General features: G+C 45.8%; 1 protein-coding gene across 2 annotated transcripts in view; it reads left to right on the top strand.

Moving 5' to 3' along the window:
• Nucleotides 1–1,090: 1,090 nt before the first annotated feature.
• Nucleotides 1,091–18,297, top strand: part of rasa3 (RAS p21 protein activator 3) — a 33,156-nt gene continuing 15,949 nt past the window's right edge. Inside the window, exons 1-5 of one of the 2 annotated variants that reach the window (XM_076020118.1) lie at nt 1,091–1,344; nt 12,022–12,139; nt 12,402–12,505; nt 13,381–13,475; nt 16,602–16,678. In XM_076020118.1, coding sequence (XP_075876233.1) covers nt 1,290–1,344; nt 12,022–12,139; nt 12,402–12,505; nt 13,381–13,475; nt 16,602–16,678 — 449 coding nt within the window. In that variant the 5' untranslated portion in view covers nt 1,091–1,289. Of the gene's footprint in view, nt 1,345–11,739; nt 11,878–12,021; nt 12,140–12,401; nt 12,506–13,380; nt 13,476–16,601; nt 16,679–18,297 lie in introns of those variants that run through there. The other variant, XM_076020127.1, reaches the window with a different exon arrangement.

Genomic DNA, 18,297 nt, shown 5'->3' with positions numbered 1-18,297 from the left:
AGCTGCATTTTGGGTGCGGCCGGTAAGTGCGGTTGGATATCATGCAAATGGGCTGCTGCAGTGTATAATGGTTCTTTCTGAAGAGGATCCACCAAGCTAACGGTAGTGGTGAGTCGTGTAACCTAATTAGATTTAGGGCTGTTCTAAAGGAGTCACAGCTAATCCTGACACTTTGGCTGCTGGCCGATGTGCTGCAGCTAAATGAAGTCGCTGCTGGAGAGGAGAGCCTCACCGGCTGCTCTGTGCTCCCACTCCTCTGTTGGGTTGGGCTCGGCCAGCTGAGCATTTGGTGGAGCGCTTCAGACCAAAGACATGCTATTTTGAGGAATGTGGCCAAGGTGATGTCATTGTGGTGACCCAATAGGCTTAAGTTTGGCGTGATGTTGACTCTGTGCCTCATACCTGAATGGAAATGCGGCTCTGACAACTCCGCCAACCAGGACTACACCCTCAAAATCCTTCTGTCTGTCAAGCATGGCCCATCACCACTGACAAGTGGAAAACAATTATTCCTACCTAGATTTCCTTCTCTGTTTTTACAGGGTAGACCAAGTTGAATTGGTCCTTTTTTTTGATAAGTTTAAGTTAATTTTTCTGCACACTCACAAACCCCTAATGGTATTTTGCAGCCTGTAAGCTAGCAGTTACATCATGTTACTCTCAACGGGACAACATAAGTTAAAATAAAGTACCATTATGGTGGAGTATGGTGAAATTGTATTTTGCAAGTCCCCCTATCAACACTGTTACTTTATGCATTTGTCAAGTCCAATATTTAAACATCAAAGGATAAACTCATAACTGTTGGCTCTGGTGGCTTGTGCTTAAAGTAAGTTCACTGTATATTTGATTTGACATAATCCTCTCTTATTTATTTATTTATTTATTTATTTATTTATTTATTCAATCAATCAATCCAGAAATCCAATTCCCAGGACCAGTGTTCTATTATGTTCAATATTTAGCCGCGCTCCTCTTCCGCCGAGTGGCGCGGATTACCCTCCATACCCTTATGTGTGGGCGGTGCTGCACATGTAGCCACGCCCCCGCTGGCGCCTCTGTCTGCCGCCTGCTGCTGCTGCTGCGCGGTCTGGAGCTCGCCTGTTTCTCCTCGCCAAGCCAGCGGCGACAGCGGCAGGCAGGACCCGGAGCACGATCGCTGTCCACAGCGCATAGATGTGCAAAACCTCTGGATTATCGGCGCGCTGGAGAGGCCACAACCGACCACCGTGGAGGACCATCTTCATATAGTCGTCTAAAGGGAATAAGAGCCGCACCGGGGGAAGAGTATGGCGGTGGAAGAGGAAGGTCTGCGGGTTTTCCAGAGCGTCAAAATAAAAATAGGTAAGGCGGAGGGTCGGGTGGGGGGGAATCCCTACCCCCAGTGTGAGCGCTCTCAATGGATGGCTCCATGTTAACGGGCCGGACAGGCAGTGCGGGCTGGCAGGCAAGGCAGGCAGGCAGGCAGGCAGTGCGGGCTGGAGGCTGAAGGAGGACAGATCCGTCTTGTTCCTGTTGTTGTTGTAATTCAAATCACACGCCTTCCACCCCCTACTCTTCCAAGGTAGGCGAAAGGCGAGGAATCGAGTCGCGATTCATAGCCCTGTGGGAAATCTGGGGAATTTTGGCAGCTGGTATTCGAGAGACTGGCGTCTGGATTTTCAGCGCGTATGGAGACTCAGAGAAACCCGAGCGACATATAAAAAAGGCTCCGCAGCTGCACATACCCAGATGCCCCCCTGTTCTCTCTCTCTCTCTCTCTCTCTCTCTCTCTCTCTCTCTCTCTCTCTCTCTCTCTCTCTCTCTCTCGCAGCCATTAAGATCAAATAACCCAAAAACCTTTATTACACCTTCTGCATCTACTCGGTAGCGTTCCAGCAACCCCTCCCTCCCCTCCCCTCCGCTCCCGACCCCTCAGCCTCCCTTTTCCCAAGAAAGTGCTTCATGCTTCACTGTCTAGCTATTGATTGTTAGCCCAGATTTCTATATTTAGATATCTAGCCGGTCTCCCATGGGCACCCTTGGTTAGTAGGAGGCATGTGGTGCATGCATTACTTGTGAATGGAGCCATGAGGAGGAGGAGGAGGAGGAGGAGATGGAGGCTTAGTGCGAGGACGACTGTACAAAAGCAATCCCAAGATGCCCGGAGCCGGAAGTTTTTCGGGAAAATTCATGTCAGGGAGTGATGATAGCAATAATCTGAACATTTTTTGACGTAATGATTTTAACCAAATTTTGCTTGAATGACAGATTTGTTCATAATCAGAGATTTTTGTCTTTATTCTTTAAAAAAAGATCAAATTTAGGGTGCTAACATTTACACTCTCGAGTGTAAATCAACATTCAGGATGGACGTATTTGAAAAACAGTTTAGGGTTCATTAGAATTAGCATGGAGACATCAGAGAATGTGTGGCAGTTTTGTCATATCACCTTTATTCATTTTGTACGTTTGTGTTTGCATTAGGAAATAACAATTGAAATGCAGCACAGTAGATGCAAATGTAGAACAATTGGAATACCGTAAAATTAGAACACGGTCAAAAAATTGAAGTAAAGGGTGATATAATACATCTGTCATTCATTCAGCTGGCATTACCTGGTGTACTCAGCACCTTGGTGTTACTTTGATTAGATCTTGATATCAGTGGTAGACTGTAAAAACCCTCAAAGCAAACAACCAATTTGCCCTTTTGTGCCGGGAGTGTTATCAGGGGTCAGTACGGGACGGCTGGGAGTGTCAGCAGCGACATCTGGCACCTGATTCATCCTGGCTCCGCTGTCTGCTTTGTTGTGATTCCAAACATGGGACAGAGAGAGGTGGGGACAATGACAACAAACACTAACAAGCTTGCCAGCCACTGGCTTCCCCCTCCCCTCCGGAGTTATGCTAATGTTAAAAAAAAATCAAAGCCGTGTTTTTTTTTTGTTTTTTTTTTTGTTAATTCCTTATCATGCTGTTTTAAAATGGGTTGCAGCACCCGCCGCGGCTAGAGAGAATTCAGTTCATCCAGCCTGAGACGACCTGCTGAGACGTGTGACTTCAGGGAGGAGTTTTGAAGTTCAGTCACAGGTCTGGGAGCTCTCTGAATGAGCGCTCAGTCATCCGGTTCCGTTGAGTTCCTGTGAATGAGCAGGGAGTGATCTCACACCGTGACAAACGTCTCTGCCAGTCACAAGCCTGCTTGTTAGTGGCACCGGGAAACTGGCAGGGAGAGTTTTCTTTTTTCTTTTTTATTGAACTTCCTGGATACTAAGTGTAACTGCAAAAGGGTGATGAAATGTGTAGCAGTTTAAAAAGTTTCAAGGATGAGAAAAAGATCAGGAGTTTGCATGGGACACAATTCATTCACAAGTAGTCTAAACTGTGATTAATTTCTCCACCAAACTATGAACTACTGAATTCTTACTGACGTATATACCAAGGTTCATTTGTCGAAATAGATTTCACCAATAAAACACACTTGGTCGCCGGGTGATTTTGTGGCAGGCTATTGGAAAAATACTCCGCAAGCTTCACGCTGAGGTCTTTCTTGGAGGCGAGTGACCGGTTTATATGTTGAACATTTTGTTACTGTACGTCATTTCCAGGCCTGATCTCAGCTCTTCTTAATGTCACACAGTGACGGCAGTGGAGTTTATGCTGGCTAGTTACCTAGCAGCAGTGTCGGTGGAGGTAGCAGTCGTCATACTCAGCTTGTTCCCCACTGCGCTCCACGCTAACGTCTCTGTAAGCCTTGCATCACGCTGTTTTCATCAAAGCCGTGTCCTTTGGCACGAGACTGCAGGTCCCAGATGACTCACAGCTGAGAAATCAAACGCATATTTGTTGGGCAGAGCCCGGCGGAGACGCGCTGTTGCGATGATGACTCTGCTGGGTTTCCCGGAGGGACACACACACACGGAGGAAACGGTACAGTGCTACTGGGCCCTGGGTCAGTACTGTCTGAGAAAGACAGGAAACAGGAAACTACCCCCCATTTCACTTCCCGATTGGCTGGAATGGAGTACAAAAGAATTGGTGTTTTTTCCTGCGTGGCAACAAGCTAATGCAAAGCAGATGTGGCGAGGGACAGGGCGAGGGACAGCGGTCGTGTCTCGCACAGGAGCTGGCAGCGCTGTGTCTGTCAGCGACACCATGCCCGCCCTTTTAGGCGGGAACTCACTGCGGTGCAGCTGGAGCGCGGGATCTGCCCCCGACAATTAATGGTAACGTGTGTGTTCGGCTGCTCTGTCACTCATAAAAAAAAAAAAGATAAAACATGTGGTTTGACAAAGTCGGGAGCCGAGAAAACACAACTCTGCACACGTGTGCTGCAACAGGCCCCCAGAGGAAAATGTCACCATGACTGATGATTGTTGCATCTTGTATCCACTTGCTAATGTCTCAGCAAACCATAAAATAATTGCGTGCAATTAAAAAGCGCAGTGCTGAGGGCCAGGCTCTGGACATTTTGATAGCAAGTGGTACTTTGGACTTGTGTTTTTATGACTGGGTGGCTCCTTTGTCGTTGATATGCAAAGGCGCGAGGAGACTCACCAGCGGAACCTCGTCAGAAGAGTCCAGTCTCAGTCTCGGTTCCTCGTGCACCAGCTGGCAAAGACACAGGACTTGTGGAGAGTCTACTGACATTGACTTTTTCTCTGCTTTCCCCAAAACTTCACACGGCTCTTTAAGTGTGAGCTTCTTGGCATATTGGGTTTCCAATAAATCAGGGGAGAGGCCAGTCGTCAGCCAGAGAGAACGTCTCCGCTAAAAAGTCGAAAAAGCAATAAAAAAAAACAAAACGAGGAACTCTGGCATCAGTCCTCACCGCAAACTATTTAACCCTCAGGTGCTGCTGCGGCTACATATTGTTGCCACTGCACTATTTTGTTGTGTACGCATTTAATGTGAAGCAAACCTCCAGAGAAACATTGGATGACAGAATGCACACAGGGGATAAAGTATTGGAGGTTTTGGAAACATGAGTGGGTGGCTGAAGCTGGCGGCTCAAGATGGACATCTGGGTCAGAGCAAAGCTAAAGTAGGGCTCCATGAAATCTGATTTCAGTTTTCTAGAAATCTGTTTTTGGGCTGTTTTTACCCTTGGAGAATGTGAGCCTCAAGCCGTTTTCCTCGTTTTATACTTGGCCTTCTGCTAGCAAGTGGTCTTTGCACATATCAAGACGTTCCCAATCAACAATGCACTGGCAGAATTTGCAGTTCACTTCTCAGTTCTGTACGTCTTAGTAGTTATGAGGTATTGTCGTGGTTTTTTGTTTGTTTTTTTTGGAAACCCTGCTGCTTGGTGATTGTGAATTGAAGTATTCCAGTCAATCGACCGTCAGTTCTGTGGGGTTTCCAGCGTACAACTAGAGATTCAGGTTTCTCCAGGCTATTCTGTGACCGTGGAAGTCGAACCTATGAAGAGTGTTTGTGTTCTGAAACACTTTCACAGAACACTGGCTTCTTGTCCGGTGAAGGATGTGTTTGATATGATGTGTTTTCCATTTTGTTTCAAAAAGGCCACCGCTGTGGGACCAGGTTTGCTGTAAACAGGCGTTGTTGACTGTTTAGACCTGGAGCCTGTTTCGGTCCAGGCCGCAGGAGGCTGGCGGGGGTAAAGACATCCGGGTATCCCAGTATCTCAACTCGCTGCTGCTGCTTGCTGCTGCCACTCCGCCGTAGCGACAGCGCCAGGAGTGAAGAGGAAGCAATGTGGTAGGGCCGGCATGCAGGGTCAGCAGGGTAAATAAAGGGCTGGCCAGCCTGGCCAGAGTGCCACTCCTTCAGGATGTCCTTCAGATGCCCCGTGGGACAAGTTGGCTGGGTACTCCCCGAGATGACCTCTTTCCGCTGACGGGACACGAACACACCGGATTGCGAAGGATGAAACGCGAGGGTAGTCAAAAAAATTCCCGTCACCGCCTCCGTAACGAGTGGAAGAAATGGGGTTTTGCAACAGAGCGGTGCAGCTCGGCCTGTACAAGCGGGGCCGTCTTGCAACATACCTCCCCACACGCTGCCTTCTCTGCACTTGCAAAAGATATCGTATCGTCTTGCTGCATTTAGCCTCCTGACGAGAGTGAGAGACAGACAGAGAGAGGGAGAGCTGTCATCGTATTTCACCTTTGTCACAGGGGCGGAAAAACTTCAGTGAATGGTGAAGGGATGTCCAGGTTGTCCAGGCGCTTGACCTGCCACCCGTCCTTGTACCTGAAAAGTACTAAACCGCACTGCTTTCAGATCTCAGATGATCAGCGTGGTTTCAAACCTGTGTGGGCTTATTGCGCACGCCCACACACACACACACACACACACACACACACACACACACACACACACACACACACACACGGGATCTTCATTGACTTGCAGCTTTTCCGACGTGCACTGCTGCAGTCTCCACCTTTTGTTTCGCCCTGGCTCACCGACGGAGGCGTTTGAACATTAGCTCCGCATGAAGACTCAAGTTTGATCAGTAACCGAACGCAGGTTTATCGCGGGAACATGACAGCCGTGTGGAGCACAGCCAGGCGTTAACCGTAAACCAAGTCTTTTTCCACGCCGCCCTCCCGAGCAAGTGTAGCGGTTGTCGGGAAACGGCAGTGCGGAACATCTCAGTTGTTTCAATGTGGCTTTGTTTCTGGCCGCGGACACGTCTCCGTTTCCGTCAGACGCTAGTTTTGCTGTCGCTGCCAATTAACAGAGCCAACTTTCAAATAAGAAAAGTGAGCTGTGACACTGATAGGAAGATTATCTTCCTCATTTATTTCAGATCCATTGCTCAATGCATTCACAGAGTGGGTTTTGTTTTTGTCGATGGAATTTAATTCATTACAGATTTCTGATTCAGTCACAGTTTAAAAAAAATTGTGTTGAAAAGATTTTTCCGCTTGACGCCACAGTGTTTCATTGAAAATTTCAGTTGATTTCCAAAGAAAAGGCCAAGCTGGTAATGTTTAATGTCAGAGTACAGCGTGTAACTTCTACTGCAGATGGTTCAAATGTGTCGTCACTCCAGGTCAAGATCCTGTTTCGCACACTTTCAGGAGGACCTAGTTGCTTTTGCCCCTGTGCATAACGACTGGACAGCACTTTGTCCCACAAAAGCACAACAGACACATTACAGACACAGAAAGGGAATTAGTTCTTTGTTGCCATAAAGCTGAAATTCATAGTACATGCATCAAAATTTCAGCTTGCAATTGTGATGGAGAATATTTGAGTCAGGCGGAAGTGTACACACACACACACATGTATGCACACGTGCACAGAAATACTGAGTTGTTGCACCTTGCAGGATGATGCCAGGCTGCAGCCAAAGCCGAGCCTTCTGAAACCCCCTTTTCCCCTTCATGATAAACTTCTCACTAGTTCCTATGGTGGGTTCAACATGCTGGCTTCATTTTAATGAGAGAGAGATGGCCGCTGGCTCCCCTCACACAGGAATGGAATGAAAATAATGCGCTGCTCCGGCTCCTTCCCCTGACTTCTGACCAAACAGTTGAGCTCCGCCGATGCTCTCCAGTCCCTTTGTCGATCTCCAACGCCGCACGAGGAACCGTTTCAGTCCCGCAAAAACAAAACTGCCCGTTTCCTTCCTATGTTTGCGGGGGAAATGACTCACGAGAAACACTCGACGATCGCATCTCGATGGATTTCTTTGTTGTGTGTTTTTTGTGTCGAGTCATTTTCATGGGTGGGGTGGGGTGGGGGGGCAGACAGTCATTTCTGTTCCCGCAGTCAACGTGTCCGTGTGTGTCACTCTCACACACGCTGCCACACACGCGCACAAAGTGGGCTCGCGGGGCGGCGGGTGAGGAGGGGGAAGCGTTTCTGGGTTGTCCACTGTTTTTAAACTACATCTTGGATCCAGTCTAAATTCCTTTCCCCTCATCTCATTTCCTGTTGTAGCTTTCTCCAACGCTAACCGCTCTCCACTTTTCTATCTGACCGACCCCCTGCCCCCTCCTCGTCCTCCTCCTCCTCTGCAGTCTTCCTCCTCTTCCTCTCTCACCCTCCCTTGATTGAGTGCACACTGCTTGTATTTTGCTCAGCGCTCCGACTCCCCCCGCGCCCTCCTTAAACCCTGTGCTCCAGCCATGGAGAGCGTTTGGCCTCCCCTGACGTGCCGTTTTTTCCGTGAAGATTCGAATAAAAGCGGCTGCCTCTGTTCAAGTGTGAACAAAAAAAACAACAAGTAGACGGCAGAGGAAGAAGAGGAACAAAAAGCGAGACGTTCACGTGTTCCCCTCGGTTGCTTCTCAACGGTTCTCTCCTCTGTTCTTCCCTCCCTTTTTCGCAGGAAAGAGGTTTGGCATCGATCGTCCTTGATGTGTTGATCCTCCACCGTTGCCGTGTTTTTGTCATCGTTATTCCTCCGTGCCGCTCCGCTCTCGACGCCCCCGCGTTCCTTTTTTCTCTTCTGCGGGCGCGAGGCACGGCACAGCGGCGGCGCACACGTGCCAAGGAAGCGTGTCGTTGCTTCTGCTCAGATACAAGGACGAGGTTTTCTCCAAGGGCAGGGGGGCCTTGATGAAAGGAGAGAGGAGAAAAACAAAAGCCGCCGCCGCCGCTCCTGTTTGTTTGTCTGTCTGTTTGCTGCTTTCTGCTCGTTTACGCCGGTGAGAGTGAGAGGAAGCAGGAGAGACAGAATGGAGAGGAAGCTAACGGGGATGAAGGAAAGTGAATAAGAATGTGTTGTGCAAGAGGATCTCTCAACAAATGGAAGAGAGCAGTGTGTAGGGTCAAAACAGAAACCACTGTGGCGGATCAAGTGAAAAAAGAATGACAGGCCTGGACAGGATTGGGGGTGGGAGTGGTTGTTGACAGACAGAGGTTTTGTGAAGATTTGAACACGACATAAGTTTCTATCAACTAATTGAGGAGGGGCAGTGTCCATCATGTTGGGGTGAGAAGCCTTTTGAACAAACTCGAGCGATACGGAAAAAAATGGATTGATCAATCGAATGGGCAATCACCATTTTGAGATGTGAGATGCTTCTGAGAGAAGTTGCCTGGGAGCAGTTGAGTGAATGTAAAGAGAACTGAAAATCGGAAGAAAGCGCGGCGACCTTCGGTTTCTGTTGCCTGGAAATGATGGCGCCATCAAACGCTGCCAGCAAACTGCACGGCTGTTAAAGCGTCCCAAAGATCTGAACCTGAAGGTTGTGGGTGGAAGAGGCGACACGGTGGTGAACTGCACAACAAGAAGGTTGTCGGTTTGTAACCTAACAATAATAATAATATTAATAGTTATATGAGATAGATAGATAGATAGATAGATAGTTAAAGATTTTATTATTCCAGTGGAAATTCAGTTCCTCAGCTGCATCAGAGTCGCACACGGTGCATAAGAACAGTGTAAAAGAATAAATAATAGAATTGTGTATCAGTAGTTCTGGAGGACACATCTTTTTCAATCAAGCTTCGTGTAGGTTTTTCCAAAGACTTGAAGGTGTTTTATAGGTGCTGCTAAACAATATGACACCATTTGTTTTTAGGTGAAAATCCCACTCGTAGTGAATCCCTCAGGGTTAGGGCGAGGGTGCTGTTATACCTTCCTCAGCAGCTCACAAGTTTGAAAGCGATGCAATGTCATCTGGTGAAGAGGAGCGCTTTCCCCAATGATTCAAGTACAATGGTCGAGATATAACAGACACCCTTAAGTCGGCCTGTTTGGCTCAGGTGCGAGTTTTTAAGCGCAGGGCACGGCCAGCTGCTGCAAATGAGATTTAAAAAAAAAAAATGCTTTTTAAGCTTTGAAACCCAAATTGCGTTGCTGCAAGTATTCCCTGCAGCAAAAAAGCACATATGCATTACTCATTCATAGAAACACTGAATGAGTAATTCATATTTTCAAAGACTATGCAGCACAATATGACTCTCAGGCTCATTATGAAAATAGATTTTTCTTTCATCTTATGAGATATACAAATCTTACTATTGTTGTGTTTCTGTTCTGTGATCCCAGAGGTTTTGTAGGTCCAGGAATATGTGGTGAAATATCTATTAAGTCATTGTGTTTGTCAACTAAGATTGAGATGTGTGCATTTTTTTAATATTTATATTTTCTGCCTTGTACCTTGTAACGACAAAGACTTGAGGAGCAGGTTCTGACGTCTAGGCCATTTTCTACACATACAAACGCACACACTCCAGTAAAAAAATATATATTAAAATATACAAGCCGCTGTAATCTCATGATGTTTGTGTTGCTCAGCCAAGATGGATGGTGCAATCCAATCAAAGCACGGCGCAGGTCTGGAGTAAAAACCAAGAGAAAAGGGAGATAATGCAGCGGCGCTGCCCTGGGTGGAGGAAGGAGGGGGCAAATAGCTGGGGGAAAAGTTAATGAGCGAGAAGGGGGGAAAAAGGAAAGGAGGAGGAAATCAGGAGCGGGATCTAATAACAGTGGGAAGTGAAGGGATAAAGAGGGAGATGAGGGAGACTTGCGTCATCGCTCCGCTGTCGTTGGTAAACACGAACCTCGAGCGCTGGTGTGTGTGTGTGTGTGTGTGTGTGTGTGTGTGTGTGTTTGTGTGTGTGTGTGTGTGTGTGTGTGTGTGTGTGTGTGTGTGTGTGCCTTGTGTGTCATGTTGCACAGCTCGGATGCGGATGGCTTTGTTGCAAAGAGTTGTGCAGGGTGAGCAAACCTCCGGAGAAGTGGCGCAAACACTTTCTTGTATTGTTTTTTTTTTAAAAAAAGAAAAAAAGAAAAGAAAAAGCCCACAGGGCTCTTTCCCCTCTAGTGGGTTTATATTTATCCACCGTGCAGCTACGGTTTAGACGACGCTCGGCTCTCAACTTAACCGCAGTATAAAAATGATGTGTCACGCTCAATAAACAACCACACAGTTTTGTTTGTTTTTCTTTTTTTTTTATCCAAGCACATGCTGGCCTCAATTTGAATATCTCAAACTGGACGGTTAATGATTGTTGGTGGCTGGATGCAGTGTTTGGTCAGCCATGTAACAGCATAAGTGACTTGTTAATAACTGCTGCGAGGCTGCAGAAACTGCAGCAGATGTAGGTAAGAGATCAGGGATGATTGGGAAATGAATGAAAATGGCATTTGCATCTTTTTACAAGCTGCTGCCGGATCCATTGGATGTCGTGATATTTGTTCAACGTTTTGTTTCAATTTGACACCATCCTGCTTTTAATTTGTAAAACATATCAGTGACATTCCCCCAGTTATGAGTTTCTCATAGCTTTTTTTTTTTTTCTTCTTAGACTGAGCTTGTTCTGACACCATTTCCAGATGTTTGGAGCTGTGGTTGACTGAGTATTTACGGCTGCAGGACATCAAGCGGGGGACTTTCTGCAAATACGTTTTAAATAAACACACCCACACATACATACGTGTGTGTGTGTGTGTGTGTGTGTGTGTGTGTATATATATGTGTGTATATACATATATGTGTGTATATACATATATGTGTTTGTATACATATATGTGTTTGTATACATATACATATATATATATATATATATACATATATATATATATATATATATATATATATATATATATATATATATATATATATATATTCTCCTGAGGGACTGGAGCACAACCCTGTGTGGTTTTCTGCGTGTGTGTGTGTCTCAGTGGGTGGTTGGACCACATTCTTGTGAATGAGGAGTGCTATCTGTCGCACGTGTTTGATGAGCAGATTGGGCTCAGGCAGGATGCAGGAAGTGTCCCACGCAGATTCTTTCATTCACAGAGAGACAGACAACAAGCTCGGCGGTTCAAGCCGGCCGCCGCTTTATGCGTCCCGTCACTCTTTCACGACTGGAAGCGTGGCTTACATCCGCGTTGCCCTCAGCCCCCGGGCGGGCGGCGCTAAGCTCATTATGTCGTCAGATTGTTCACACTTAAGACAGGTGTGAACTTACATAATGTTGCTTTGATTTATGTGTTTTTTTCTTATTCTACCTTGGAAAAAATGTAATAATCAAAACAATCGTGTATTTGTTGGTGCAATGGTTCCCGGAAATGAAAGTGTACCACTTGTCTTGTGTGTGCAGGAGAGGCGAAAAACATCCCTCCGTACCCAGGACCCAACAGGATGAGGGACTGTTACTGCACGGTCAACCTGGACCAAGAGGAGGTCTTTAGGACCAAGATCATCGAAAAGTCACTTTGGTCTGTTTACACATTTCAACTTTCAATGAAAGTTTGCTTCACTTTTTGAAATGATATTATTATAACATTATGATTTTAATTATATTACATTTATATTCTATTCCCCACCTTCAGAATAAACTAAATAAGTTCCGCTCTGTTTGATTCACCGGCCATTTGCTATTTTGATGCCACAGGTGATCGTGTTTTTCCAGCCTGCTTCTGAAATGTTTGTGCTCTGCTGTCCGAGTTAACCCGAGCCTTCTTTGTTCTCTCCTCGCAGTCCGTTTTACGGCGAGGACTTCTACTGTGAGATCCCACGCAGCTTCAGACATCTGTCCTTCTACATCTTCGACAGGGACGTCTTCAGGAGGGACTCCAGTATCGGTGGGGATGCTCACGTGTCTGTTTGGAATGGATGGAACTTTACACAAAGGGCTAATCGGCAGGCGGCGGCACTAAGACGTTGTGGATGAATGATGGTTTTATTGGTTGTAAAGGTCGTGCTTGTTTCGTAATCAACAGTTCACAATCAAACGCAGTCAGTAAACCTGAGAATTAAGTAAGAGAGCATTCAAATGTATGCTGCAAGCCCTGGTTTACGTGGCCCCTCATGACACTGTGGCTTGAGGTTGCACCTCACTGCACCAAATGTACTTGCTAATGTGTGTTTGGTACAGTTTGGATGACTCATCCACCGCGGGCCGCGTCTCTCTAACCGACCAGGAAACTTAAACCTCCTCCCAAAACAGCTCAGAGGCTTATCTGCATGAATGGGGGCGCAGATAGTTTTACACGTGCGCAGACGCCTCTGAGCGAACCGGCGGCGAAACCTTTGCGTCAACTGTCAGGTTACATTCAACCACACAAAACAGTTCCACCAAACTGGCCCAATTACCTGCCTGACCTCGTCGGGCTGTTTGCACGTTCCCAGAAGATGTTTTCGTGAGCTTGTCATTGGGTGGGGCGTTTTCTGTTGAGGTGACCACAGAAACTCGAACTTCAAACTTCTCCACGGGCTGGATTCACCATCAGCACCACCAACGCCCCGCTTTAAGTGTCGTTGTGACTTCCTGTTTAGACCACTTTCAGTAAAGCACCACCTGTTTGTTTTTTGTTTTTTTACACGCATTAGTGACGATAACTGGCGTTTTGTCGGAGGCTGTTTGTGAGCAGGAAATGTTTCTGCTGCGCAACGGAGAGATTTAGATGTTGTTTTGTTTTGTTTTTCAATGTGTGTGTGCGTGTTGTTTTCTGCTCAGGCAAGGTTGCGGTCAAGAAAGAGGACCTGCAGAAATATCACGGCAAGGACACCTGGTTTCAGCTCCAACCTGTTAGCGCCGACTCTGAAGTGCAAGTAAGTTCAGAGGGGGAAAACACATTGCGCACACACATAAACATGCACACACACACAAACACACACACACACTCCCTCATCATTTTTTTGTGTATTTAATTAAAAAGTTACCACTAAATGCAAGGAATAGCAACACAGCTAACATGACAATAGCTGTGTTTCCATTACCCCTAGAATTGCGCAAAACCGAAATATCGCTATAAAAAATTGGTAATGGAAAAACCTAAACTTGGATAAACCTCTCAAACATCACTAAAAGGTTTTTAAGCTCTCGTGAGGTGGTTTTTCCGTCGTATCGATGTGGAGGTATATCGCAAAAGTGTCATGGAAGAAACACTTTTTTTGCGTTTACACATCACCTGGCCTGCTGGGTCACGTAACTAGTTCACTTCAAGTAAAAAAAATAGTGCGTTATGTTTAGACAGAGACAAGGAGACAACCACTCTTGACAGCAAGAATGGTTGTTATACAGTATACAGTTTGACTTTTGCTCCAAAACGCAAAATGTTTTGCACCTCCATCCTCCTCAAAGTGGGGTCTCGCGGGACGAGATTTTACGAGAATTGTGAGAATTATGCACTTCACGCCATTCAATGGAAACACCTGCAAATCGCAGTTGTGCTTTGTTGTAATTTTGGAAATGTTGCTTTTATGTTGCGAAAAACTGAAATGGAAACACAGCAAGTCATAGCCAGCGGAGGAGCTTCAAATCTTAACCCTGGGAACTGAGTTTTCTTAAAGGTTTTAAAACACATTATGGCAGTAGAAAATCAAATCAAATTTAAATCAAAATTAAAACTAAAATAGTAAAATTCTTAAAAAAAAATAAATAAAAAAAAAAGGTTTCTGTCTTTTGCTTTTCACTATGTCTTGATCTTAGAGGGGCGTTCTTCATGGCCCACTATCCTACGGGTTAATTACAACTTGGCCGATTGACACGACAATGACATTAGTGCAGACACTGTATGTTGTAGATACACTTACTTGCCGCGCACGCATGCACACACACACACACACACCTGAGTGCGGCAGGTGTGACCGTGCGTTTGAAGTCGGGCAGAACCCAAACAAACACAGCGTGTGTGCACCAGAAACATCCGAACCTGCAGGGTCCTGGTCCCGACCCACCATGCGTGACACACATCACCCTCTTCCACCCAGTCAAGGAGAGAGCAGTTATGAAAGTCATCAAAATATATATATATATATATATATATATATATATATATATATATATATATATATATATATATATATATATATATATATATACATATATATACATATAAATATATAAATAAATGTTGCAGGATGCAGTCCAACCTTCAGAGCAGGGCTGTCAAACCCAAATACACAGTGGGGCCAAAATTTTAAACTTTGACAAAGTCGCTGGTCAACATTGATATTTATTAAACAGTGAACCTTTTCATATCGACCCAAACAAGTTTTGCTTCAACCTGAATGTGAAACGAGCAAAGCTTAATATGATACAATAAAAAACTTAATATTGCACACAAAATTGAATTTCAAGTTTAAAAAAAAAAACTCATCAAAATAAATAAATAAAATGTAAATAAAACGTGTATACCTTTTATTTGCAGCCTTTTGATTTAAATTTAAACAATAACCTTATCCCACAGGCTAGTAAGACGACAATAAAACGATAAAATAACGACAATAAACCAATGAAGTAATAATAATATCCTTCAATGAATGAACGTCCTGTCCTGATTGAGGCACCAAAATACCAGCAGAGCATTCTGGAATTTGTATTAATATTAGTATGAGCAGTACATGTGCTCTAGTAGTGATTTTATATTGCCTTGTGGGTCAAATCTAATTACACAGCGGGCCAAATTTGGCCCATGGGCCAGAGTTTGACAGCTATGCTTTAACTGCTGCTGAATCTTACTCTCTGGGCCTTTAATGAAGGTTCCGAAACCAAATGAAATGAAATTACTTTCTGTCTTTCTCTCTCCATCCTTTTTTTTAAAATTATTATTCTAGTCTAATTTGAGTCTAACAGTGAGCGCGTCTAAATGGAATCCCTCAGATTAGTCCGGCAACTCAAAAGATGAGGAGCGATTTAAAAAAATAAATGATCTCCCTTATGAAATAGTAGTAGTCACGTCGGCTGCACGCATTACACATGCCACAGTCCACTGTTCAGTATTCTGCCGCCTCAGTCACCCACATGCATGGCTACTCTCACACACACACACACACACACACACACACACACACACACACACACACACACACACACACACACACACACACACAGAGCCGGATAGACAGTGAGCACATCTGCAGACAGATGGGTGTGTGTAGCCCCGGAGCAGGGATCTGAAACAGAGCCACATTCATCCGAGGAGCGTCGGAGAGGAAGGATGTGTGAGAGAATGAGAGACAAGAGAGAGCGAGCGAGAGAGAGAGCGAGCGAGGGGAGATGGATCAAATGGGGTAGGAAGATAGAGTGTCTCCCCGGCGCTCCCTTCAATAGAGGACACATTGTTTGGTCGACGTGAGCACGTGGAAGCGCCAGTCTTTTGTTTGCCGCCTCTGACTTTTTGCATACTGATGCCCCCAGTTAATGGGCCTTTTCTGGACAGCTGTGTGTAGCGTCATTATGTCATTAATCCAATGACTTCGCAGGGAAAATAACTTCAGCATGACACTCGGGCTCTCGGCTATTTCCGCCCAGCCCAGACAGCGGTGGAGGAACGCCACCTTCATCGCCTCGTTTGTGTTTTGTTTTGTTTTTTCCGACTTGATACAATTTGATACGAGTGTGCACTCAGTTGCTAAGTTGAAGTGTCTGGCGGTTGAGCTGGTGCAGATCAGACTTGACTGCTCTCAAAGCCTAAACAGGTTAAAAGAAATAAAGAAAATGTCATTTTAAATTGGATTATACTGCTCTTTTTTTTTCTTTTTTTTTTGCGTTTCCTCCACACAATATACTTTCATGACAGACAGGAAGTGCCCCACATTTGGCCTCCCTACCAATCCCAAAGGGCTCTGTGGGTTTATGAGCGCTCCGTTACACACTCATAAAATGTAAATTCACAAGCGTGTTGTCGTCGTTGTTGAAGCAGCCGCCATTGTGTGTGTTTGTGTGTCTTGCAGGGAAAGGTGCACCTTGAGCTGCGTCTGAGTGAAGTCATCACAGACAGTGGAGTCATCAACCATAAACTAGCTACACGGTGAGCCACACGCGCACACGCACACGCGCACACACGCACACACACACACACACACACACACACACACACACACACACTCTTGCTCTTAAATTTGGCTGTCTGCTGAAAAAGAAGACAAATAATTAAAAATTGAAATGTTCTTAATATCTTAATAGCCACCGTGACGTTGTCTGGTAAAATAAAACAAATTGTGATGTCGGTTGGTTCGTAGGTTTAAACCTCAATCTACCACCAATAGCAATAACTACATCATATATGTCAGAAAAGTCTTTCAAAAGCAGCGACCACAGGAAGCATTAGGCCCAGCGCTGGTTTCAGTGTCATAATTATAAGATGAAGTGACATGCTGAGTGATATACTCCCCTGACATTTGCATTCAGGCCAGCAATGGATAAATATACCCTTTTCAAAATATCATTCCAAGTCCATGATTTATGGGGCTTCTGCCCGGCAACGGCCCGTGAATGATGTTGTACTCTTCTTCAGGACGAGCCTACGACTTTGTTCAGTGCGATTGGATGTTGTGTGGCGCGGTGGTGGTGGCGGATTCAGCGGTAAACTGTCCTTTTCGTCGAGAGTTTCTGCCTGTACTGGCGCGTGAAAATGTGCATAAACGCGCCGCCGCACGCGCGGGCCGCGGCACCGTGGGGGCCAGGCGCGTGCGCTCTTGTTTGTTGTCCTGCTCTTTTTCATGGACACGCTTGGTTTCAGTCTCAGGGCGAGCCCGCATGAGTCTGTCCCCAGAGCAACACAGTGGCTAAGGAGCTTAATGCACGAGGTCGTCCAGTCAGATTTCTCTAGGAAGACACTTGCATAAAAATAGCGTTGCATTGTAAAGGAAAAAAAAAAAGCTTGAATAAAGATAGAAATCTGAGCTAGTCTTTAGTTGTATGACACAAAATGCTGCTTCCATGTGCAAAAGCAGTTCACTGTTGCAGAATCATCCCAAGCGCTTTGCTTTTTAATACCCAAAGTGCACATTTCACTTACTGGAAGTGTAGTTGAAGTTTCAGGTCGTTTCAGGTTTGGTGCTTTTTAGAGAAACGGGCAACACAGATCTGCCAAGTCCAGCCACGATTTAGCCCCTGATTCAATTTGTCCCTAAACCTCTCTGAGGCCCGATGACAGTAAAGTCGATTAATGTCACTTCAAGGTATTTATTTTATTCTGGGCTCTGCAGCTTTTCCCAGCCCCCTCAACGCGGTGCATCCAGCCAGTTACTCGCAGATATTCAGTGGCGTGTACACTGATTCCCGAATCGCGTACGGGAACGATTCCCCACCCGTGAAAAACTTCATCCGCCGGACGTTCCGTCGACTTGCGATACGGCGAGCGGCACCCGAGGGCGAGCCGACGTCCCAAGGCTTCACCGCAGCTTCTTAATTGAGCATTCTGTTCCGCTCCTTTGTTTCGCAGCGCGAGCCGTCAGTGACGCTGACTCACCGACTCGCCGCATCCACTCGGCGGCCCCGGGCGCTCTTATGATGTAATGTGTTTTTCTTTGTGATTTGAGGGGAACTGTTTGCGACGGGCTGCGTGGGAGCACGGATGAAGAAGAAGAAAAAAAAAAGGAAGCGCACAAAACCTAATATGAGTAATGTTGACTAAAACAAATCAGT

The sequence above is a fragment of the Nelusetta ayraudi genome, unplaced genomic scaffold, assembly GCF_046127955.1.
Source record: "Nelusetta ayraudi isolate G7.1 ecotype Tasmania unplaced genomic scaffold, CSIRO-AGI_Nayr_v1 ptg000002l, whole genome shotgun sequence".
Lineage (NCBI taxonomy): Eukaryota > Metazoa > Chordata > Actinopteri > Tetraodontiformes > Monacanthidae > Nelusetta > Nelusetta ayraudi.
Note: the sequence above shows the minus strand (reverse complement) of the source record. Positions and strands in the feature narration are given on the sequence as shown.